The 25,214-nt window shown below is 46.8% G+C and overlaps 1 protein-coding gene across 1 annotated transcript in view; it reads left to right on the top strand.

Annotated features, from left to right (window-relative positions):
• The window catches only part of LOC117769114 (protocadherin Fat 4), a 102,751-nt gene that overhangs the window by 63,008 nt on the left and 14,529 nt on the right, over positions 1 to 25,214 (top strand). The window contains 5 exon segments of the mRNA XM_034597745.1: positions 1,392 to 2,314; positions 4,237 to 4,411; positions 16,077 to 16,257; positions 19,137 to 19,387; positions 19,924 to 24,273. Of these exon segments, the coding sequence (XP_034453636.1) occupies positions 1,392 to 2,314; positions 4,237 to 4,411; positions 16,077 to 16,257; positions 19,137 to 19,387; positions 19,924 to 24,273 (5,880 nt within the window).

Here is a 25,214-nt window from a genome sequence, read left to right on the forward strand (position 1 = left end):
GCTTTTGCGTTCGTCAAGTGCCGGCGCGGCATCTGAACATTCACCGCTCCTCTCCCCCGCTGTAATTACCGCTTCACCCGGGCCTAATGTGGTTATATTGACCTACATTCCTGGGAAAATACGCTGCCTGGTGCTCGACCAGAGTCTGGCTTCGTCCTCCACCCCGTCCACATAATCTGACCGCGTCATCCTCTCAGATATATAGCTGCCGCTTTCCAGCGTCAAAATAAGACACCGCCATTGTTAAGCACTTCCCAAGCCCTGACCCCCCCGACCCCAGCCTCTGTCCCGAGACGGCGTAGCTGGTGGGAGCAGCACTCTGGCTTCTGATAAGGGATTACTTGTGTACTGTAAATACACGCTGGAGTGTGGGAAGGTGCCGGCGCTTTCCACATGAATACCCCGTTGAGTTGAATTACAGACGCTCAATTTAAGCTCATTTTAACCCCCCCACCCCACACACACACACACTTGGAGCGGAGTGGTGCGGATTAGGCCAGATTTCAAAGTTAGATAGTTTACCGCGTCCGTCCAACTCCCGTCAAACTGCAGTTATGTCATTTGTATAAATGTGTCAGTCGTGAGGGATTTTCCACGACGGCAGCACAATGGCGCTATCAGTCCAGGAAGTGGTTCTCTGTGGTGTTTCTGTCCCGATAGCGATCCGCCACGCTGCATGAATGAACCGTCCACTTGGAGGACAGGAGCGGCAGCCAGGGCTACAGCTGCTGCTCTCGTACAATTTGTGGAAATGGATGTTGATAACACTCAGAGGTGCCTGATTCAGACACACACAGCAAATCTAACAATTGCATCTGGAACAATGGATTACAGTCAAGGATATCAGCAGTTGACCTCCATTATACGCTGCAGTTATCAGTTTTCTTGTTTTTATTAATGCAAGGTCATAACAAATAGAAAGAAAACATCATAACTCAGCGTCAATGTACAAAAATAGAAGATGCAACGTCTGCTGAAAGGCAAATTCTTCACATTTTCCTCAACTTAAATGTTGGTTAATCCTTCACTCTGAGAAAAAATGACACAGTTAAACCTGGAATCATAAAAACATCTACCTCCGATGTAAAATGTTCAAACTTCGAAAGACTTTTACTGTCATTCAAAAACCGAACATCAGACAAATGCGCACTTGAATGAAACTTAATTGCATTTGATTTTGCATCGTTTACTTTGTATAAACCCTCAACTTTCATTCAATAAAAGTGGTAGATCAGTCGATTTTGGTTGTTGAAGCTCTAAATTTTAAGCAAAGGAAATTTAATCAACTTGTGTTTTTACCTAGTTTACGGTAAATTAAATATAACCCTGAAATGTCCCAGTCATCCTTCTCTCCTGATTCACTCTTGGGAATGTGTGTCTCTGTGTTTCAGGCCTAAACGCGCAGCTCACCTACAAAATTGCCTCTGGCGACCCCCAGAGTCACTTCGTCATCACCAAGGAAGGAGTCCTCCAGACCAAGAGGGCCCTGGACCGAGAAACACAATCCTTCTACAACCTGGTGATCACCGTCAACGACCTGGCTCCACCTCCCATGACCCGCTTCACCAGCACGGCTCAGGTGTCCATCATCCTCCTGGACGTCAACGACTGCTCGCCGACCTTCACCTCCCAGAAGATGACCTACATCCAGGAGAACACGCCTGTGGACACGGTGGTGTTTACCGCCAAGGCGGCGGACGCCGACAGCGGGCCCAACAGCTACGTTGAGTACTCCCTCAAAGGACCCTACGGTAACAAGTTCAGCATCGGTACAGTGGATGGAGACGTCAGGTTGGTTGGGGAACTCGACCGGGAGGAGCTTTCCAACTACACCCTCACAGTTGTGGCCACAGACAAAGGAGAACCGTCTCTGTCTTCAACCATGGATGTGACCATGATGGTTCTGGACGTCAACGACAACACGCCAAGCTTCTCGCAGAATATCTACGACATCGAGATCGAGGAGAACACCTTGACGGGGACCGATGTCATCCAGGTGTTCGCCAGCGATGCTGACGGCGGCACCAATGGCCAGATTCGATTTTCCATCTCGGCGGGCAACGCCAACTCTGATTTCAGGATTGATTCGGTCACGGGGGTGATTTCAGTCGCCAAGCAGCTGGACCGCGAAGTTCGCTCTACATATTCACTCGTGGTGCAAGCTGCGGACCGCGGCAGCAGCCCCAGGGTGGACCGGGCCACCGTCAACATCGTGCTGCTGGACGTCAACGACTGCTCACCTGTGTTTGAGCTCTCGCCTTACACGGTTAACGTGCTGGAGAACCTGGAGAGCCTGCCGAAAAACATTCTGCAGGTCAGTGTGTTTGCTTTCTATTCATTGAAATTCAAGCGGTTCGGATGTCATTAACATTCACAGACAGGCCCTGCTGAGTGAAGAGGGACGCCATTGTTTTGAATGACAGTCCTGAGACCTCAAACAGGGTAATGCCTTAACCAAATTTATTGAAATACTAACGTAATAACTGCAGGTATGTGAGCGGCGGTATCGTCGCACTAAACCACTTTGCACGGTGGTCTTATTTTTGCTAAATGCCATAACAGATACCTGCCTGAAATGATAAAGAATTAATTTTCTGCTGCGAGCCGCTGCGCACGATTTGGGCTTCACCGAAATATGAAACTGGACAAGGAAAATTAAACGTCTGACCACCTTGATGACTAAATGAGGCGTGCGTAGTTTAAAAAATGAAAGGAAAGCACTGATTTCCAGTGACGGAGCCGTTTCATTTTCTTACCTTGTGAGGAAATGAGGGAGCAGTAATGTGAGGGGGGGGGGGGGTTGCAGACGTGGTGGGTTTTTGCCACACAAGAGCTCACATCTGTACACGAACCTGGATCTGCCTGTCTGCGGCGTTCACAGCAGGAAGGGCTGGGGCGCCCACAATGCATTCTGGCAAACCAGTAGTTTAGTGAAGAATCAGACTCGCTAAGGGTTTGATTCCTGAATAAGCGTCTGTGCTTCGAGCCGCCTGACGGGCAGAGGATGCTTCTTGGACTCTTTTTGTGGATTCCCTGGGAAAGTCTGATTAGACAAAGTGAATCAGTAAGGATCTGCCTCCCCTCAACAATTACCTTCATGGTGCCGCTGAGCACCGTGATGGTAATTAAACCTCAGCTGCCTCAGTGGAAACACTAAATGGAGGTGGTGGTTGTACTGGGTTTCTCACAGCCTCCTTTTTATATGTATGTGGTCGTGGTAACTATCGGAAACGCCCCTTGTTAAACTTAAAGACACAGTTTTGTCTCAGGTGATGGAAAGTTTTGAAGTACATTGATTTAAATATGTGTAATTATCTCACTTTCAAGGTATTTTACCTGAAGTTGTAAGAATTAAAGAAAAGAGTATTTTTTATTGTAATTCAATTTAAAGTATTTTAATTGAAGGTACTTTACAGTGCTACTCTGTGTATATTTTAACTACATACACTTCTATTGGTAATAGGTACTTCACAGATTAAGATTTTACAAATAATATAATCTAGAAAATGAGGCACTTATATGAAAAAGTAAAAATTAGCCCGAGTTGCGACTCTAAAACTGTTATTACACTTAAATGCATCAATAACAACCATTAATAATCAAATAATATAAAACACGTGACAACAATATCCATAAAGTGGCCATTTTGTAGCAACACATTAGCATATTTACTTATATATTTTAATCAATATGTACAGTTCATGATGTTCTCTATCCTAAACCCAAATTCTTAGTAAGTAAAAACTGTGTATAAAGTTTGTGCATCTGCAAATTCTCCTGGGTAGAAAATATATTTACTTTTAATGAAGTAAAACAGCCAATATCACAACTCAACAATACTCGAAAGTTACAAGTAGAAAAGTATAATCTGCTGAGTGCACTTCAAATGACTCACTGTTGAGGGGAAATGGGTCGTGTCAGTGTTATATTACTGTTTATTGTTTGATAATTACAGATTTTATATCGCGGCTGCAGGAGAGCTACTTTACCAATTTAAGTTGGGTTTGATTTACTTTATGACAATAAATCATATTTAAATACATGTGATGACAGTTTAACTGTATTTTTGTTTGAGGAAACAAGAAACTAAAGATGTGAGATTGAAGTGAAAAGTACAACATTTGCACCAGACGCAAAAATGAGCAGGAAATTAAAAGCTCAGATTCGTATTGAAGCCCAGGACTTTATAAAAAATGTCCTCAGCAGTTGGATTCTCACGATTTCTGTATTTTCCAGGTCGTTGCCAGAGACGACGACCAAGGCGCCAACAGTCAGCTGAGCTACATGCTGAGCGGTGGGAACGACGAGGCGGCGTTCAGCCTGTCGTCCAGCGGCCAGCTGAGCCTGACGCAGACCCTGGACCGCGAGGCCCAGGGGGAATACGTCCTGCTGGTCACAGCCACCGACTCAGGTACGACCGCAGCGGGAGTTTGGAAGCTGGTCACATCTTTGACTTGTTTTGAAAGTAAATTGATTGATGACTGATGATTTCAGGAAAAGACACTCCGGCTCTTCAGTGTCATGTTCCTGTTTACAGTGTTCCCAGATCGGCTGTTTATGTCTGAACCCGGTACCACATTCGACTTTATCATCCAGGATCTGGTGTTTCTGGTGCGGACTCAGCGCCGTGTGATCTGCCCTTTCATGGGCTTTGTTGAATCTCAGCAAAGCTAGAAAAATATTTAGTAAATCAGGCTTCAAAACCAAGCTGCAGAAAGCAAACAAACAGCATTTTGATTTCATAGTGCAGCGCTGCGCTCTCTTTTTGTGTGGCACGGTAACACAAACATTCAGGAGTTTTTAGCTTGCAAAATAGTGGGTGTTTTTCAACTTATTCCCCAGAAGTCCTTTCAGCGGGTTCGATTGAATAGCATCCTCTGTTTATTTGGATACGGCGGTAGAGCTTGTTATAGCCAGATAAAAGGTTAACTTGTTATTGCACAGAGGCCGGTTAATGTGCAGTTAAAGGAGTACATGCGTATCCCCGTCGCAGCCAAATCACATGGTGCGCCAGTTAAGTATACGTTTCCCCCCCCCGAGCTGCTCTGGCACGGCCGTCACGGTCTGAGGGTTGTTCTGTTTCATTCCTGGTGCGGACATGTGACCGTTCATAACGCCGGGTATTTTTGACCCCGTGGACGAGCTTTGGTGCGAGTTGGGACGATGTTGCGTGTCGCGTCTTGTTTTTGAAAAATGTTGCCTTTTTCCTTTTTCTGGGCGTGTCTGAGCTATGTTTGAATAATTTTCATTTTTGTGGGGAGAGATGTATTTTCAGTGATGAAAAATCAAAAAAAAAAACGTGCAACAGATGATAAAAGTCACAAAGAAATGTTGTATATTTTTTCAGGGAATTTTGTTTAAGGTTTTCTTGCCTCATGTACTGTTTAGAGGTCGGTGCCACATGGACAAAGTTACCCAACATACTAATTAGGATTTGATCCCGTTTTGTGTGCTTCACAAGGAGTCCATATTTAGATCTCTGACAACAATTCCAAAATATTTTGACAGGACATTTCAGTACAATGTTGGTAAGAGGCAGAGAGAGGTACTTGGGGTCGAATATCAAAATATAAAAAACCCCATAATCATCGTACGGGCCAAATTACCCGGCAGCATTTTCTCACATTTTTGAGGCCTGGGCTGGGACGATGGGGGGGGGGATGGTATGGTTCTCCCAGGCCCTATCTGGCAGGAACTGTTGAAGGTGGATGGTGTAGACTTGTCTCCAAGTCTGCTGTCTACCATGACCCGTTTTTCAACCACAGCCATTCATCCCTACATGTTGACTTCGGGCCTTTATCCTCCCTGCACTGCGTCTATTCCCCAAAACACACACGTGAAACACCAAAAGAGCAAAAAGGAGGATTTATCATCCAGAGAGTTTAATCTGTAGAAGTGTTATTCTGCCAGCCAAGGATTTAAATTATCAGTTAAACTGGCAAACACTTAATCGCGGCCAAAAGAGACAATTAAATGTGTTTGAACACTCGTTTTGAGTGTTTACATGAGTGAATCACAGCCTGACTCCCACAGTGTGGGGGGGGGGGGGGGGTGTGAGTGGTGAGGCTGTGGCTGTCTCCCAGTTCAGCTACATTGCTATTTTACCAACTGTGATGTCAGTATCTTCAAATGCTGCAAATCACTAAAGATCGAGTAAGTCAACAAACCACAATAATTGATAGAAATACGGACATTTACTCTCAAATTTTGCTAAAGAAATACTGACCAAATAATTTATAAATATAGAGAAACATGAGCAAAACTCTCCAGAAGTTATTTAAAAATATTTGAACTTACTTTGCTTCTTTTCCGCCTGATGCCCCCCAGGTGTTATCAACATGTTTTTAACCCGCACGTAACAAAACGTAAACATGTCTTCACAAACAATGTGATGAGACCGATGTCTTGACCTTCTGCTGCAAAAGAATGAATGATGTAATTGTTATTGTTTTTTATTTGGTTCAAATTGAACACGATCACGCAAACACCACATGTAATATAATGATATGACGTCATAATGAGCCGAGCACGTGATGAGGTGGAAGACGGAGGCCTTGACTTTCTCATCTTGGCATTTTAGCTTCTGTAGTTTTTATCTGAGGTCGATTTAAACAGGTTCATGTAAACCAGCCTCAGACCGACACAGCTGGAAACAAAAGACTGTTGCTTTCCGTCCCGGCTCATGGAGCTGAATCATCTGCCATTATTTGAAAATGTGGCGTCCGGACAAGCTGCGCAAAGGTATTTTACAAGCTGGGATTATTTTTGTTTTTCTCTGTCCTGTTATGGAAAGTTGTTTGCAGCCCGTCTGGACTTCGCCGGTTGTGCAGATAGAGGAGGATATCTGGGGGTCTGCGGGGTCCCGGGCCGATCTCGCTGTTCGGCCAAACATCTGGATCAGCTTCGGGCAAATCAGATTTTTTTTAAGCCACTGCTTAGCAACATCCAAGTTATGCCTGCTCGGAAGAATGTAAAACAATGAGATCTCCAACAGAGTCGCACAATAAAATACTTCTGCCAGGCCTTGTTGCTGGAACGACTCTAAGCAGACATCCGTGCTTGTTGCAAACATAATGTTATACACGTTACAGCTGCTCAGCTGTGGAGTGTTTGCAGCTGATCAATCTTTTTAAAAAGCATAAAAAATGTTTGTGAGCATCGTTTCCGTTATCTACACACAAACTTTACATCACACGAAGAGACTGACTCCATCTTTTTCTGATTAAACTGTTTGCTGAAGGAGAAAATAGCCAGAAGCTCATTTTTTCATTCTGGTGTCCTCGTGTGTAGAAGTCGATTCGGGTCAAAACTTCGTCGATAAGAAAGTCAACAAATGGATCAGTTGGATGTTTGTTGGATTTAAATTTGTTGTGTTGATTTAAAATTGTTATATTTGGATATTTTGATATGGATATTATGTGTTTTTATATATGAAATTGGGTTTTAAGAATCTTATTCCCTAATTTCATGTCTGTTTTCTGTTTTTCTGACATCTTGTATCATGTTTAATTTCCCTTGGTAACATAAACTATTTAACAACACAAATTAGAGTGTAATTAAAGTAGTTGAGCTCAGTTTGAGAAGTCGGGGGGGGGGGGGTGATTGTAAAGTTGAAATTGGCCCAAACTGATGGAAAGTCTGATTAAATTAATGAAAGTTAACACACTGCATATCAGGTGGTGTCAACAGTTCTTCTCTTGTGTATGACGTGGTGTTCCCTCCGAGTTTGTGCGAGTCTGCGTGTGGTGCTGAGAGCGTCCTCGGGGGTGCACTGCGTTCGGTCACATTTATTAAAGCAGAAGGCACAGTAAATCCCCCCGGCCCATCTCTATTATAGCGGACACGGCCGTGCAGAAATCCCACGTCTCTCACATCCCTGCAGCGTCTCTGCAAAGTGCCTCGCTGTTTGTGTGCGGCTCCTCCTCGGCCGGTGGGTGAGGGGGTGAAGTGTTCCAGGCTAAACGGACGCTTAGCAGATGAAGAATTTTAATGACCGTCCCTGTTTAAAACGCAGGATCTTTTATTCTCTCAAATGGCTGCCATGAATCTGGTGTGTGAACCCTCCAGTGGTGTTGGGTTTGAGCTTTGACTGAATAATGATCCTGAGGTCTGCTGCTGCACGAATCCATCCACCTCTGTCATATTAGCACGAACACTGATAGCGTTGCCGCGTCGCCGACCAACGCTCGCCACGGTAAACATTTTACGGGGCTCGGGTTTGTTTCTAGTGGCAACGCAGGACTCGGCCAAATAAAATATCAGGTTCCTGAAATGAGCTTTAACAGAGCAGTAACATTCTGGATCAGCTCTTAAAAAACTACTTCTTTTTTTTTTTCCTATCGCCTGTTTTCTCTTTTCCATTCGCTGGTAAAAAACCCTTGAACAATTGCTGGATCTGGATGTTTGTGTAAATAGCTCTGGTGAGTAATGGCGGTGGTGGTGGGGGGGGGTTTAAAAAAGGTGGTGCGGGTTGGATGATTAGTGCCTCGGCTTTGGCAGGATCCACTTTTTAATGATGTTTATTCGCTCTGTTTCTCTCAGGACCCCGGTTTGCACATCGCGCCCGCTCACAAAGCAAAATTTATCATAACTAGATGGAGCTTTTCTTTTAACTCGCATGCGTTCACTCCTAAACACTTTTCCTCGGTCATATCTCTCATTTATACGAGCCGAGTATGAACATTACAGCGCCGTGTTACGAGCACGTCCCCCCCCCCCCCCCCCCCCCCCCTCTCTCGCGCTGGTTGTGATTATTATGTTGGTATTTCTCTGTCACCCCTAAAATAGAAAAAAACAGTCGCTGAAGCGTTGACAGATGCTAAATGGGGATTTTCAACTATTCAACAATGCGGGAAATAAACAAACTCCATTGTCACTGAATCACGAAAAAGCAAATTGCTTCGTTGAATCTCAGCACGGTCTCAGAAGAGCAAGACAAAGAGATGCACTGCTCGTGTGTTCGTGTACGTGTACGTGTCTGAGCCCTATGCAGAACATACGTGGAAGAAATTATGCAAAAGTATTCAGATGTAGGTCTCCATAAATAACCTGCATGCTGTGTAACGTTTAGGTTTAATTTGACGAATTCCTCTTGAGAGTTCCGTATTGTTAGGAATATTCTTTGCCCCTCTTCCCTCGGAGTGTTCTGCTGAAATATCCCTTTTCACTGCGCTGCCTGTTTACTGTGAGAAAACCTCTGTTTACTCTGGTGTATTTGGCAAACGGGGCAGTGGGACAGCTCGCACCCTCGGCCCCTCCGAGGCCATTCACGGGTGCCGGACGGGGTCGCATTAAAAGAAGCTTTGTCGCAAAGCAACAGGTTCTCAGAGGCACAAAAATGTCAATTTTGCTTCTATCGCGGGCCAGTTCTCTACCCCCCCCCCTCGTCTCCCTGCCCCCCGGGTAATGATGTTTTATTTACGCTGTCTCTTAAGAGCACAATCTAGCTGCAGTCCATAAACCGTAATTAACCGTTTAGCCCTAAGCTTCAGGCTACAGATGGGCTGTCTCATAAATTTACACATTCATCCGTCTTCCCTAAGTCAACCTGTCCTCAACTTCCCGCTTTAATGAGCCCAGTTGTTTGGACACCGAAGCTTTGTCCCTTTTTTCTCTGTGTGTGAAGCTCGGCTCAGTTCTGTTTTTTTTTTTTTTTTTGGGGAGGAAACATGAGTCAATCATAAACATTATTGAAGTAGGAGATTATCTCTTGTGCCAGCAGAGACACTCAAACCTGCTTCTTAGCGCGGCTTAGACCCGGCAACTCGGGGCAACTCGCAGCTTTTTTCCCAGGAGGTGGGTGCTGCTGTTTCCTTCAAATCAACCCCCCGCGAGGCGCTCACAGCGGCGTGCGCCCCCATAGCAGCTGCAGCGGTCAGAAAACACACGGCTTAATCGTCATTAACACGTGTATCTGTACCCCCTCCGGCTCAGAAAGTATGGCCACTGCACCTTCCTGGAGGTTAACGTGATTTGTCCGGTGGTAATGTACACTAATAAGGTGCTTAGACCCTGCCATATGTTTGTGCTAGACAATGCTTTCTGGGTTGAGAGGCTTACAGGGGAAACAGTCTGTGAATCTTCAGGATGAGCAGAGGAGGCGGTGGCAGATGGTCCAGTTTAGTCTCAGGGTCCTGAGAGCTTGTTATTTTCCGATGCCGGGTCTGTGGGGTTATCCTGGGTTCTCCGATTTTCTCGAGACGTGATCCGAGCGGCTCAGATGCGAGCGCAGACGCAGCCGTGAAACATTAGCTGGAAGAATTGAATGTCAATCCCACCCTCGCTTTAACAACCACTTTAAGTTCTGTGGGATTATGGTGAAATATCCACCGGGGCTGTGTTTCGGTTGTCTCCGCACCGTCTGTGTCATTCTCAGATCTGATGGGAATGTGTTTAATTAAACGGTAATGGTGTTTCTAGATTCAATTAAAGCAGGGGAGGAATCCTCGCTCAGCTCCGAGCTCCCCGAAGGATTGGGTTGCGTCGTACGAAGCGAGGTGCACTGACGCCAGCGTCTTTATCCCGCAGGGTAATGGCTCCTCGCAGGATAAAAGCAGATATCTGAATACCATCAGTCTGATGTCTTCCCACGGAGCAAACAGTCAGTCTCGGAGACAGGGTTATCGCCGGGATTTAGCTCGGACTTATTCTTTATGGTTACCATATAACGTCAGAGCTCAGCGACTGCAGCGCGGCTCTCTCTGGGGTAAAACCACATCATGGAAACATGGGACCAGAAGGTTCACTATTTTCTTTACTAATTGAGGGAGCGTGAGTCTCTGGACCAAAACCCCATTTCCCTGTGTGCAGTTACACACACACACACACACACACACACACACACATATGTATAAAAACCATAAGCAATGAGTGGTATTTGCTTCCAGGACTTTTATTTCTAGCCGGTGTAACTTCTATTTTGAGTTTTGAACGATCGTGTTGTCTTGGCGTGAGGTAAATAGCGACTGTAACCACCAGGGGAGGAGTGTCAGGTCATGGCTCGGTTTGCTTTCCTCACTGACCTCAGATTAACCCCCTGAAATAAGATTACGCTCGTGGCACAAACTTCAGACAGAGGTGAGGTAGTGCCTTGATTGCCTTATCTGTTTTGGCCGAAGACTGATCCACTAATTATAGGTCTTTAGGCATACCGCTTATAGGAATGCAAACATTTCAGGGTCTCATTTCTTTTCTGGGGAACACACACAAGCAGTGACCTCTTCTTATAATTTCATTTTCACATTTACCGGCATGTTTGTGTCTCGTTGAGACTTTAGGGGCTGTGCCATGAAATGTCTCTGGATACTAGATGAAGACAGGAACTCAGAAAAAAACGACTTGCAGCCTCGTTAACATTTTTGAATTTTACTCATCTACGCCAGAAAGAAAAAGAAGAAAGCGTCTGGGGACTGGAAAGAATCTGTTTCTAACCGCGGTGCATGGCAGCCGTTGGTAGGCAGCTGACTTCCTGCAGCAAATTTCCACCAGCTCTCTTTCCATGGCAAGATGATGTCATGTGTCGTGTAGCGGCGTGCCAGATTGTGCGCTTCCAGATTTAGGCAAACCCCCCCACCCCCCCCTTCTCCCTCTCCCCCCCCGGCCGCAGCGCACGAGGGGTGACACCCGCGTCGGCTGCAGTCGTCTAAATCATTGACCCTGACACTCTTCCCTCGGCTTTGCCAGATTCCAGCGAAGTCTGTTTGGAGGAGATGATGATGGCATTTCTCAACACTCTTGGAGAGCATTCCTCGCCTGTTGAGTCACCCCTTCCTAAAAAAAAAAAATCCAAAAGACGAGGAGGAGATGGAGGTTATTTTGTGCATGAAAAGTTGAGCCGGGATAGTTTTTCTTACTATTGCAGGTTTCGTATTCAGGAGTAATTTAAGAATCGGAAACAGACGACGTACTCGACTGCGATGTTGACCCGCTTATTTAGCAGCCGCCATAGAATCATCTGAAGAATGTCTCACCCAGACCAGAGCTATTCAAAACAACTGTCATTTACATACATTTGCATACCTGCCAAGATATAAGGTTCCTTAACGACCAAGTCTGTCGGCCCACGCGTTGTAACAAGATCGATCTGAACTATTTACACGTCGCACAGCGGGTTTTTAGGGGGTGGAACAGCTGCCAGGGGTTATGTGATATCGGGGAGCCCCGGGAGGTTAAGACGAGGCGTCCAGAGGCCGGCACACGGGCGCATGGCGCTGGGAGACGTGATACACCGAGAAAAATGCTCAGATTAAGGCCGCGCATGGCGGCGATGGTGAGGTAAGCACAGGTTCAGAGATGCAGATGGAGGCATCCAGGGTGTCCGGAGTATTTTAAGCATAGTCACAAAGTAAGGGTGGTGGTGGGGGGGGGTAAGTTTGCCTTGTGCTTACTAGGGATTAACCGGGGCGACGGCGTCCTGTGTGATGCGTTTGGTGACAGAGGCATTGCAGGTCAAAGGTCGCACAAATGGTGGCAGGAGGAGGCTGGTAGTTCTCCTCCCGAGGCAGTAAACAGGTTGTGACATCACGTCCTGTACAAAAGTGAAACGCCTGGAAGGAGAGGGTGGTGTGCTCCACAAACGCACACACACACACACACACACACACACTGGTCTAGCCATGCAGCTCGGCCTGCTTCCGCTCTTCGTGGGGAAACAATGCTTGTGTAGCGACCGAGCTCGCTGTGCGACAGAAGGTGATTTGAGTTCAGCGAAACATTTTTAGAAGCAAATATTTCCCTTGGTTCTCTCCTTCTCTCCCTCGGCTGTGATGGCTTTTGCAGACAAAGCCACTTAGCTCTCAGAGCCACTTATCGGCCGTGCAGCTCCAGCCTGCACAGGACATCTTTGATCAACAGGTCTTAGGCGAGTTGCGGCAACAACAGCAGTCAGCTGGGAGCGAGGTGGACACCTTGCTGACTCGGGTCGCTGCTCAATTAAATAGGATCAGCTGCCCTAATCTGTTGCCATGACAACCCCCCCCTCCCTCTGAATGATGACTCACGTCGATGCCAATCTCGTTGCGCACTTGAACGCGTGACACGGCAGGCTCGCGTGTAGGCGGGTTAGAAAGCCGCAATCAAGTATGATGTTGATTAAGAAAAATCCTGCTGACTGTGCTTGTTTGGGATCTGAGCCACATGTTGTGGTTCCTTTGGTTACATAACCCCCCCCCCCCCCCCCCCCGCCCGTCATGATGGAGCACAGACTGGATGCTGAACTACACACTGCAGTTTGTGTGTTCTGCGTGTCTTGTGTTACTGCCGCCGTTAATTCTTTGCATTTGACACCAAACCTGCGCTCGGACGTCCCGATCATTTTGTTGTATGCTCTTTCATAAGCAGTTTTCTCTTAATCATAAATATTTGTCGAGGATGGAAATACACACTCAGCTCTAAATGCAACAGTTCCTGTATTAGGTTATAAACTCAGGATCCTTAAAGAGTCGGCAGAGGCTGCAGAGGACATGACTCACTTTGGTAAATGACTCACTGAAGATCAGCGTCGTCTGGTTTCTCTTCTGGGATGAAAATTTGTTTATCGTTACCTCTGTTTGTATCATTATTCAGCTTCTGGAATTCAGCTGTGTTTATCCTCAACGTGCACATTAGCCACTTCTGTTCTGACCAGGAAAACATGGAATGAAACGTCGAGCTTAAGGTCCGACGTCTGTTTATCATCACGGGAGCCGCGGGCAGTGAAGTGACGTTACAGTAAACGAGCGCAAATCTCATTTTGCGAGGAATGCCCCTGCCCTCCTGAGAAGGAGAAGATCTGCACATTTAGAAAACGTCTCTTTCTCCTCTCGGCCCCTCGAGGGAGGTCACAGTTTAGCGTCAGCGGTTTGCAGCAGCTGCAGAGCTCAGGGGGGATTTCATTTGTTTCTCAAGGGCATTTTCAGAAGGTGGGACGCTGTTTGAGGGGGGGGATTAAATCCTGTTTCATACTATGCTGGCATATACTGTATGAAACTACAACTCTATAGTTACTTATAAAACCTGCTCAGATCATAGACTGTATACGAAGATGGACGACACGTCTCCTCTTCTTCACACTGTCCAGAAAAGACACCAAACATTTTTATACGTTGCCATCTTGTGCTGATGAGCTACCAACAAGCCACCGAGACGCTTTGGCTTCACTTTTGGGAGTCGTCACGTCGTCCATCTTTATCTACAGTCTGCATGTCAGATTCAGAATCTTGTTTTCTTACTCTTACACAAGATTATTCCTGTTTTAAATGCAACTTCTGCTTATGTTAGACTTTTTAAAGTTCAGCCATTACAACAATATTTCACATTATGAGACAAATATGGTTTTGGAGGAAAATCTGTACGTAATCCTCAAAACAAAATATCAATAAAGATCTTGTGGTTTCAGAAAAAGTAACTATACAATAAGTTTCAAAGTAAATGAGTCAATGATCAAACCACCGACCTTCTGGATAGTGGTCGTTCTGCTCTACCTCCTGATATCACATAAAGTTTTTATTAAAGATCTCTGTAAAAGTTTAAACCTCTGTCACCATCCCAGACTCATCATACACACACATTTAGATGTTCTAGTTTTCATCCAAAACTCTAAAATTATTAACGATAGCCGATCACAGAATGTAATTGTCGCTGCTTTAGACTACAATAATCCGCCTCGTCTTTGCCGACCTGGTTGTGACGCTCCTGCGCTGCAGCCTCCGACGGTTTCCTCAGCGCTGCTCGTGATCCTTTTCCCACCTCGTGGTGAAATACAATCACGTTAGAGAGGGAATGATTTTATCAGCTCTACTCGCGTATCACCTCGGGAGACGACTGGAGGAAAGATAATTCATCTGACTTTCAAATGTGAATCATTGGCACGAAAGTGTGATGAGCTTATTGCTGTGATTCTCACACGTGTAGATGATAATCCTCGCCGGCCGAGCGACAGAACCAGAGGTGTCACCTGAGCTTTCCCTTTCCGAGCCTCCACCCTCGTTTCCCAGATTCGTTAAGTTTAGATTTTCTGCGTTAGGAGAGAATTGTCTGTGCTTGGCCATCGTCCAAATGTTTCTTATTATCTTTTATTAATCCAGGCCCCCCGCGATGGTACGCGAGTTCAAGCATCTGATGTTTTCTGCAGCTGAGTACACAGGCGAAGGAGGCACGAGCTCTGGGATTGTGCATGTTTTTGTTTTGGTGGATTGTAGCTGACGCGTTCACACTGGTTCCTGCAGGGAGCCGCAGGAGGGAACGACTACAAGTGAAGAGGTTGGAAAAAGTGTTTCGTGCAGCCTGCAGATCTCAGCGTTTCTCCACGTCCCTGAACACTGGAGCTCCGAATCCCCTTAAATACGTCCCCGCATCTCTTCTGGTGATTTACAGAAACCGAGCTGAACTTTGTGTTTGGAATAAAGATCAGGCCGTTAACTGTGCCATTTAAGGAAGGATTACAAAGGGGCAGCGTGAGGAAGGCAGATGTCTGAATCCCTTTTTTCTCCTCAGGTTTTTCTGCATTGCGGCATGTTTTCATCTGCTATTGATTTAAATCCAACCCCCAACCCCCCAGGGCCTTAGCGAGCCCTGTTTCGTCACCGTGCCGGGAGAAAAAACGCTTAGATATTTTGCTGAAAATAGAAAATAGAACCTCTCCTCGCTCGGATTCCACAGACACTCTGTGCCGTGCACCTTAAAATAGATACCTCTCTGCGGAGATTAAATCTACGTGCGTCCAAGACCCCAGGAAGGACGCCTGAAAGATTTGGTTTCAGAGACATTGAGCCCTTTTGAAGTGTTCTGCGCTAATGCGTGTTGATGGAAACCCAAACCGGTGGCCAGAGATATTTGCTTGACTCGAATGCAGCGGGAGCGTTGTGAGTGAACCTCTGCAGGACCGTGAGTTGGTTCAGTGTGGATCCCGGTGCAAATGGCAAGTCATGTGCAATAAGTGTCTCAAAGGTGCTCACGTGTTTCTGTGTCTCCTCCACCAGCCTCCATGTCCAGGTCTGTCACGTGAATGGAAAGAAAGTGTCCTGGTGAACTCACTGAAGGGAAAAGTAAACTGCTGTTGTCACTGGTGGTTAATTTTCTTTTCCCCTCTCCATCCTCAGGTTCTCCTCCTCTGAGCGGAACGGGCACGGTGACGGTCCTGGTGGACGACGTGAACGACAACGTCCCCGTCTTCACCTCCTCCATGTTTCACACCACCATCATGGAGGACGCCCCGACGGGGACGGACGTGCTGCTGGTCAACAGCTCGGACGCCGACGTGGGCATCAATGGAGTCATAAGGTAGCGATGAGCATGACCAAAGGTTTTCTTTGCTGTTCGTCTGACAGATTTTCTTGAAACTTTGTGGAAGGATACAGAATAGGCCAAAAAAGAATCTATTAAATTTTGTCACTTTTATGGAACTGATATCGATGAGTGTGTGAAACTTGCTGCAGCTTGATTTAAATGTAATCGACTGCCGGGCCTTGGCGGACGGAACATCTTTCCTTCTTCTGAGGACTAATGGAAAATCTGAACGTTTGTCGCTATGGACGTTTTTTTGTTTTAAAAACCATTTGATCCTCATAAAAGAAACGATTTGTTTATTGTATTTCTCATTTGACCCAGTTTTGTGGTTTTTTTTATAAACATACACTTTCTTGTGAAGAGGCCTCTTTAATGCTTTAATTAGAGAGTTGAGATGCGGTGACACACAACAAATGCTCATGTTTACATGTATTTATGGCTCCGCTGCTCAGTAAAACACTTTAAACCATAAAATATCAGCCGTCAGACATAAGATTTCATTCACTTATTCTGTCCATTGTTTGTCCATGTTTGCAACGGACTAGTTTTATTAGATGACCTCGTAATGAAAACATAACCCACAACATTGGACTCAAATAACACGAGTAATTAAAAGAGTCCAAATCAAACTTGTTATTATTTAAAACGTTTGTAAATGTGTTATCTGGGAAGGTTATCCTGGATCTGCCTGTTTATACAGATCCACACTTTAATTGGTTCCTCCTTGGGTCGTGCCCCGCCCCTCCACCAGGTTTAATGGAAATCAGCTCTGTAGTTTTTACGTAATCCTGCTGACGAACAAACAAACATGAAAACACAACGTCCTTGGGGTTAGAAGAAAGATCCTGCAAATACATCCGACCAATTCCCCTTTAGTTAGATTCATGTACGCAACAGAAGATGCTGTAATTCGCACTAAAGGTTTATTCAAAACTTTTAAATAAACAGATTAATGCAGGAATACAATCTTTTGTCCTCACAGAACTAATTAGGCCGTTTTAGTGGAGTCTTGTCAGGCTTTGTGCAGGTCCAGTTACTGCTGTGAGTAATCAGGTCAGTGTTAGTTTGCTTTGATTCCCTGGTGTGAAAATACCCTTTCAGGACGACGCCGGGCTTTGGCTCCGCTCGCGGCTCCAGCGAAACGTTTTACCTCATCGCCAGCTTTGTGAGATTCCAGGCCGATGTGGCAATCGATGACAGGAGTTCAGGGGGAGAGCGTAGCGCTGTAGTCAACACCCCAAGTCATTGTTTGGGCTGCTATTCTGGAGCTGGACGACAGCGTTTTTCACACTCGCAGCCCCCCCCCCCCCTCCACAGGGGAGCTTGTCAGAGCTTCTGGTCGCTCTCTCTCAAGCCGGACGCCGAGGCAAGTGTGGCCCCGCCTCTCTCCTCTCCAACCCCACTGGGTACACGTTGGGGGGTACCCGAGTGTGCTCCAGTTTCCCAAAACTTCGTAATGAGGACGTTAATTGTCCGTGACAGTACGAGTTGTGCCCATCAGGGGTTCCAGGGGGTTCGAGGATCTTAATGGAGACGAGAACCGTCTCTAACCTTCAGTTTTTAGTTTTGATTCTCACAGTCCATTAGATGTGAGACCACGAGCATCTGTGGACAGTTTCTGTTGTTGACGTTGTCTGAAAGCTTGGACGTCCTCCCTGCATTCGCACTCTGCTCTGTTATTTGTTGTTCCATCTCTTCCATTCTCCTCCTTCAAAATATGCACTGGTGTGTATGTGTCAGTTTACATTTACGTCTGCGTCCCGCTGGAGACTTGAGAGACACGGGGAGAAACAAGACGTTTATATGTGAGCTGAAGAGACGGAGCGCTCGGGCCTGATGGGATTTAACATGTTAATGCATGTTTTGTTTATTCATCATACGTGTTAGATATCTATATATATTTTTTACGAGTGGCTAGTTCCACAACAGTATAAGTTCCACTGACTAAGATAAGTGGAATCAAGGAGTGTGGAGCTGTGCAGCTTCAGCGGAGGAGACAGTCTGAGCCACCGGGGCTCTGTGTGTGCAGCCGAGCAGAAAACAGTGGCTGCATTTGATAGAATATGAGGCCGGATGCCTCAGTCACTTAACTCACCGGTTTGATGGCACGCCAGCACAATATGGTGACCATTACTGATCATACTTCTGCATGTTCCTCCGTCAAATGTGTTTCTGTGAGGCTTGAAACGGTGCCCTCTATAGACCGCAGTGTGACAGTGCTGAACAAGTCAGAGAATATGTAGAAATATGTAGAAGCTGTTGTGTGTGTGTTTACATTAGAAACAGCTTTAACAACGCAATCACCTCATTGTAACACAAGATGTGCTCGTTGTGCAGGAACTGAGTGTATTCAGTGGGATAATTTGATGAACTAAAAGAGTAAGAGCATGTAATTTAATCTGTTTAATTTATTTGAGACACACTGGTTTATGCAGCAGTTATAAAAATTCATTTTTCCATGAGAAACATTTTTTTTTATCATGCACTTCTGGTTATAGAGGATATTCACACATAAATAGAAAGATTTATGCAGCTTCCAGTTTTATCCACCATGAAAAGTGCTGTACAGTACAAGCCACATTCACCCCTTCACATAGTTGGCAGAGACATGGAAGATGATACTTATTTGCTCTGATAATTATTGGAAATCTGTGTCAGACATGGAATGAAAACAAATGTAGAAATGTCAATTAAAAATGATCATTTAATAATGTTCCTGTGGTTCAGGATGTTCATTAGAAAATGACTCCGCCAGCCCGAGTTGATTACTGGGATCAGAAACACGCCAGCACAAATTCAATTAGTCAGTGAGTGAATTCATCCCTTGTTCGTCGAGCTTCTGCTGAAACGTTGCTCTTTGTTCTGTCCTGCAGCTACAGCCTGACAGGAGGACACGGCCAGTTCTCCATCAACCCCGCCACGGGACAGATCATTACCAGCTCGCTGCTGGACCGAGAGGACCGGGCCAATTACCAGCTGCTGGTTGTGGCGACTGACGGAGGGCAGCCCGAGGGCTTGTCCAGCTCCGCCACTGTGTCCGTGACGGTGGCGGACATCAACGACAACCCTCCACGCTTCCACCACCACCCCTACGTCACGCACATCCCTGCCTCTACTGCAGCAGGTTAGTAAGAAATATGCTCATATAAGTTTTATTTATAATTAGCCCTTTGCACTACATGTGCAAGATTATAAATGTTGGATATTATTCCACTTCAGGGAATCCTTTCAAATGTGGTACTGATGGTCAGAGGTCAAAGGTCAAGGTGATCTTGCAAAACCCTATTTATGTCTCATTTACGCATTATCTTAAGAAGGCCTCGAGATAATTCTTTTGAATTTGTCATTCACTTTGACTCGTGGATTAAGTGATTTAGATTTGGTCGGTCAAAGGGCAAAGGTCAAGGTCACGGTGGCCTCACATACCATGTTTTGGGCTTTTTGAACATGATATCTGAAGTCGGCCTTGAGGGAGTTTCATCAACTTGCCACTTGGCCTCAAACAGGAACTGATTCGATTTCAGTGGTCAAAGGTCAAAAGTCACTGTGACCTCAAGAGTCTGGGATAAAAATGTATATCGGCTGGTTGGTGGAGATTTAAAACCGTTATAATAATACGGTTTGCAAAACTAATCTCTTTTCTCTCATGTGTGTCCTCAGGGTCTTTGGTCTTTGCTGTGACTGTCACTGATGAGGACTCGGGTTCCAACGCCCAGATGCACTACTCCCTGATGGGCCGCAACTCTGAAAAGTTCAAGATCGACCCCGTCAGAGGAGCCATCACCGCCATCGAGAAGCTGACGGGAAACTCAGAAGTCACCCTCACGGTTCGAGTAAAAGATGGCGGCAGTAATCCCAAAACGGACATGACCACTGTGACCGTCCGCTTTGTGACTGGAGGAAACTTCCCCGTCATCAAGGTGAAGGAGCACACGTTCACGTTCCCCGAGAGCCAGTCGACGAACCACGTGGTCACGACGGTGACCGGGTCGTCTATGAGGGGAGGACCGCTGTCGTATTACATCGCCAGCGGCAACCTGGATAACGCTTTTCATATCGACCAGCTCTCAGGCGAACTGTCAATCAGACACTCACTGGATTATGAGCACATTCAGAAGTATGTTCTCTGGATCGAGGCCCGAGATCAGGGCTTCCCGCCTTATTCCTCCTACGAGAAAGTGGAAATAACTGTGCTGGACGTGAATGATAATCACCCGAAGTTTGACAAGGATCCGTTCCACGCTGAAATACTGGAGAGCCTTTCGCCTCAGCGGGTGCTGATGGTGTCGGCTGTTGATCTGGACAGCGGGCCCAATGGACAGCTGGAGTACGCCATCATTGACGGCAACAAGGAGAATAGTTTCAACATTAATCGAGCGACTGGTGAAATACGAAGCACCAGGCCGCTGGATCGAGAGAAAGTGGCTCAGTACGCTTTGAAAGTCAAAGCCACCGACCGCGGGTTGCCGCCTAAAAACACGGCGGTCAAAGTGTTAATCAGCGTTCTGGACGTTAACGACAACGCCCCGAGGTTTTCCAAAATCTTCAGTGCGACAGTGGCTGAAAACGCCCCGGCGGGTTACACTGTCACCAGAGTCACCACCACGGATGAGGACGCCGGTTCAAACGCCATCAGCCGATATTCCATCACAGACACGAGCCTCCCATTCAACATTAACCCGAGCTCAGGCGATATAACCATAAGCAGACCGCTCAACAGAGAAGACACCGATCACTACATCGTCAAAGTGTCGGCCCACGACTCCGGTTGGACGGTGAGCACAGACGTCACCATATTCATCACAGACATTAACGATAACGGGCCCAGGTTCAGTCGTCCCTCTTACTATCTGGACTACCCTGAGCTCACTGACGTGGGCGCCCTGGTGACACGGGTGTCCGCCACGGATCCCGACGAGGGTTCCAACGGCAGAATTTTCTATTTCATCCGGTCTCAGTCCGAGTATTTCAGAATCAACGCCAGCTCTGGAGAGATATTTGTGAAGCAGCAGCTAAGATATCAAAACTCCACAGGTGCCAGTAGCATAAATATTAATCGCCACAGCTTCATTGTCACCGCATCCGACCGGGCGGTGAAGCCTCTGCTGAGCGAGACAACGGTAATTGTAAATATTGTCGACAGTAATGATAATCCGCCTGAGTTCGATTCCCTTAGCTACTTTACCCCCGTCACCAAAAGTGTGAAGGTCGGCACCAGACTGATTAGAGTCGTAGCTCAAGACAAAAAAGACTTTGGCCTTAATTCTGAGGTGGAATATTTGATAACAGGTGGAAACAGCTCGAGTAAATTCAAACTGGATAAAACGAGCGGGTGGATTACTGTCGCCTCCTCCCTGACATCTGACATGAAGAAGACTTTCCTCATTGACATCACAGCGAGTGACAGAGGAAACCCTCCCCTGTCGGCGCGGACGTCAGTGCGGATCGTGGTCACAGAGGAGAACCACCACACGCCTGAGTTCTCACAAAGCCAAATCTCAGCCACTGTACCAGAAAGCCTCCCTGTGGGAACAGCCATAAGGACCCTGTCTGCTAGAGACAAAGATAAAGAAATGAACGGCCTTATCACCTACAATATTACTTCAGGCAACGACAAGGGCCTGTTTTCACTTAATAGTAAAACCGGAGTGTTATCCCTCGCTCAGCCTCTGGACTTTGAAGAGAAGCAGCAGCACATGCTCAGAGTTTCAGCCACTGACGGCGGCTGGATCGCAAAAACGAGTTATGTCTCCGTCACCGTGCACGTAACTGACGTAAATGACAACCCCCCTGTGTTTGACCCTGACGAGTACTTCCCCACTGTGCAGGAGAACGTTCCCAGTGGCACCACCGTGGTCAAAATGAACGCCACGGACCGAGATTCAGGCGCGAACGCAGTCATGGCTTACGTGATACAGTCATCAGACAGCGACCTCTTTGTTATTGACCCAAACTCTGGCACCATCACCACGCAGGGCTTCTTGGATTACGAGGCTAAGCAGGTCTACCATTTAACATTGAAGGCCTTCAATGTCCCAGACGAGGAGCGCTGCAGCTTCGCCAACGTCAACATTCAGCTGAAGGGAGCCAATGAATACGTACCTCGCTTTGTCTCCAAACAGTACTACTTTGAAATCTCTGAAGCCGCTCCAAGAGGCACAGTGGTCGGGGAAGTGTTCGCCAGTGATCGGGACCAGGGGGTTGATGGAGTGGTTTACTACCTCATTTTCGGGAAGAGCAGAAGGAAAGGCTTTGGCATCAACAAGAAAACAGGTCAGATCTACGTCACAGGTACTTTAGACCGTGAGAAAGAGGAGAAGATTTCACTGAAGGTGTTGGCCAAGAACGCGGGGAGCATCCGCGGGGCAGATATCGATGAAGTGTTTGTGAACATCACGATTCTCGACGCCAACGATCCTCCCGTTTTCACCCAGGAGCTGTATGACGTGCAGGTCAGTGAAGGTCTCTCTCCAGGCGGTCTGGTTACCTTCGTGAGCGCCGACGACTCAGACTCTGTCCCGAGCTGGAGCAGATTTTCTTACTCCATCTCTCCTGAGTTTGATAAAAGTGTGTTTACTATCAATCCGAAGACCGGCCAAGTGTCTGTGGCTGCAGAGCTGGACAGAGAAAAGACTCCTGTGTATAATCTGACCATTCTAGCTGTGGATACTGGCACTCCTCCTGCAACCGGCAGCACCACAGTTATTGTGAATCTGGAAGATATCAATGATAACGGCCCCACTTTGACAACTGCTTACGCTGAGGTCATGGAGAACCAGAGAGCTGGCAGTGCAGTGGCAACACTTACAGCCTCTGACACGGATCTCCCCCCCAACCAAGGCCCCTTCTTATTCAGCCTCCTCAGCTCTGGCTCTGCAAACAGCTACTTCCGCCTGAGTCCAGCTGGAGTGTTAACTACGAGTCGAGAGATCGACAGGGAGCAGATCAGCGACTTCTACCTCTCGGTGGTGATCAAGGATTCTGGCGTGCCTCAGATGTCCTCCACAGGAACCGTCCACGTCAAAATAAACGATCAGAACGACAACCCGTCAGAGCCGAGGTCCATGGAGATCTTTGTCCACTACTTTGGAAACATGTTTCCCGGAGGTTCCTTGGGAGACGTCAAACCCCAGGACCCTGACATTCAGGATAGGTTCCACTGCTCCCTCATTCCTCCGTCCTCCGGTCTGTTCAGTGTCCCGACTGGAACGTGCAACCTCAACTCTAAAGCCCGGTCAACGGACGGAACCTTTGAACTAACCGTCCGAAGCAGCGACGGCGTCCACGGCTCAGTCAGCAATACGGCCAGAGTCCTCTTCATGGGCTTCACTAATGCGACAGTGGACAACAGCATTCTCATTCGACTCAACTCCCAAGGAGTCAAAAACTTCCTCACCAACCACTACCTCAGCTTTTTACGCATTGCCAACTCTCAGCTAGCAGGACTAGGCACCGGGGTGCTCCTGTATGGAGCGTTTGAGCTCAACAATCAGACTTTCCTGATGGCAGCTGTTAAACGTGGCCATGGACAATATGTCAACCCCAGCGGCGTGGCCACATTCTTCCAGAGTATCAAAGACATTTTATATAGACAGAGCGGGGTGCAAATAGATGCGGTGGACCATGATCCTTGCACTCATAACCCATGCCAGAATGGAGGCAGCTGCAAGCGGCGTCTCAGTGTCGGGCCCGATATGAAGACAGAAGAAAGTGTCCCAGTGATCCTTGTTTCAAACCACCCCCTGCAGCCGTATGCCTGCAGCTGCAGGCCAGGATACACAGGCGCTCTGTGTGAGACAGACATTGACGAGTGCCAGCCATCGCCCTGCCACAATGGCGGCACCTGCCACAATTTGGTGGGAGGTTTCTCCTGCACCTGTCCTGAAGGTTTCACCGGGATGGCCTGTGAGAGGGATATCAACGAATGCCTCTCTAATCCCTGCAAGAACGGGGCGCTGTGCCAGAACTTCCCAGGCGGATTCAACTGTCTCTGCAAATCCGGCTTCGCAGGTAATGCACACACAGGAGTCGGGTTTTATTTTGTGACCACACTCGCTCATGTTAGGCTCAGGAAGAAAAAAAAGGAGAAACAATGGAGACACTCACTTAATAATGTAGTCACAGACAGAGCTTTAGGTCCAAGGAAAATATTTGCCTCTGACTGTCTCCAGGAGGTGTTGTAGCCACAGCATGGAAGCCAGATACAGTTTTGTTTTTGGATTACTTGTTGGGGGGTATCTGCTGTGATGTATATCAGCCTGTCGTGTTTGCTTTAATAAAAACGATGATGCAAAGCTGACCCCGGTCAGGCCGTGAGTGTAGACTCCACACACAGTTCACAAGTATCACATTACTCTTTGTGCCTTCATGTGCATGCAGCTATGGCCACACACAGATACATTTCTAATCCAACTGTACACAGAAGGATTTGTTAATCAAGGATTTCTCGTTTGGCTCCGTTTTGACTTGTAAGACAAATGAGCTGCTTTATAAAAGATCCAATCAGGCTTTTTAGTTTGGAAACGTAATGAATACACAGCGTTATTACCCCTGATAAAAGGGGAGTGGATTTTAAGTGGAATTACTTCGAAGAGTCATTTAGATCCTGTATGATGTCCAGCTGCGGACTGCAGCATCTGAAAGACATTTTCAAAGCAGGCGATTTGCCTCAAGTCAACTCATTACTGTCCCTTTTTATTATGACGATAAAAAATGACCAGAAACCTCGAGGTTTCATCAAGATAAATGACCCTCCTGAAGAAATGCACCTATTGACTTACAGTAGTTTGCATGCCCTCACTGTGAACTCTCAACTTCCTGTTTTCCCCGCCTGCTTTTTGGCAGCGCGATCCGTCTCCATTAGGCAACTTGTCTCTGGATTTACGTGTATTTGTCCGTTTTAAAGGAGACATGTTTTCTTCTCCGGTGTTTCTTCCCTCCAGTGTGTTTAT

Source organism: Hippoglossus hippoglossus, chromosome 10 (assembly GCF_009819705.1).
Source record: "Hippoglossus hippoglossus isolate fHipHip1 chromosome 10, fHipHip1.pri, whole genome shotgun sequence".
NCBI classification, from domain to species: domain Eukaryota; kingdom Metazoa; phylum Chordata; class Actinopteri; order Pleuronectiformes; family Pleuronectidae; genus Hippoglossus; species Hippoglossus hippoglossus.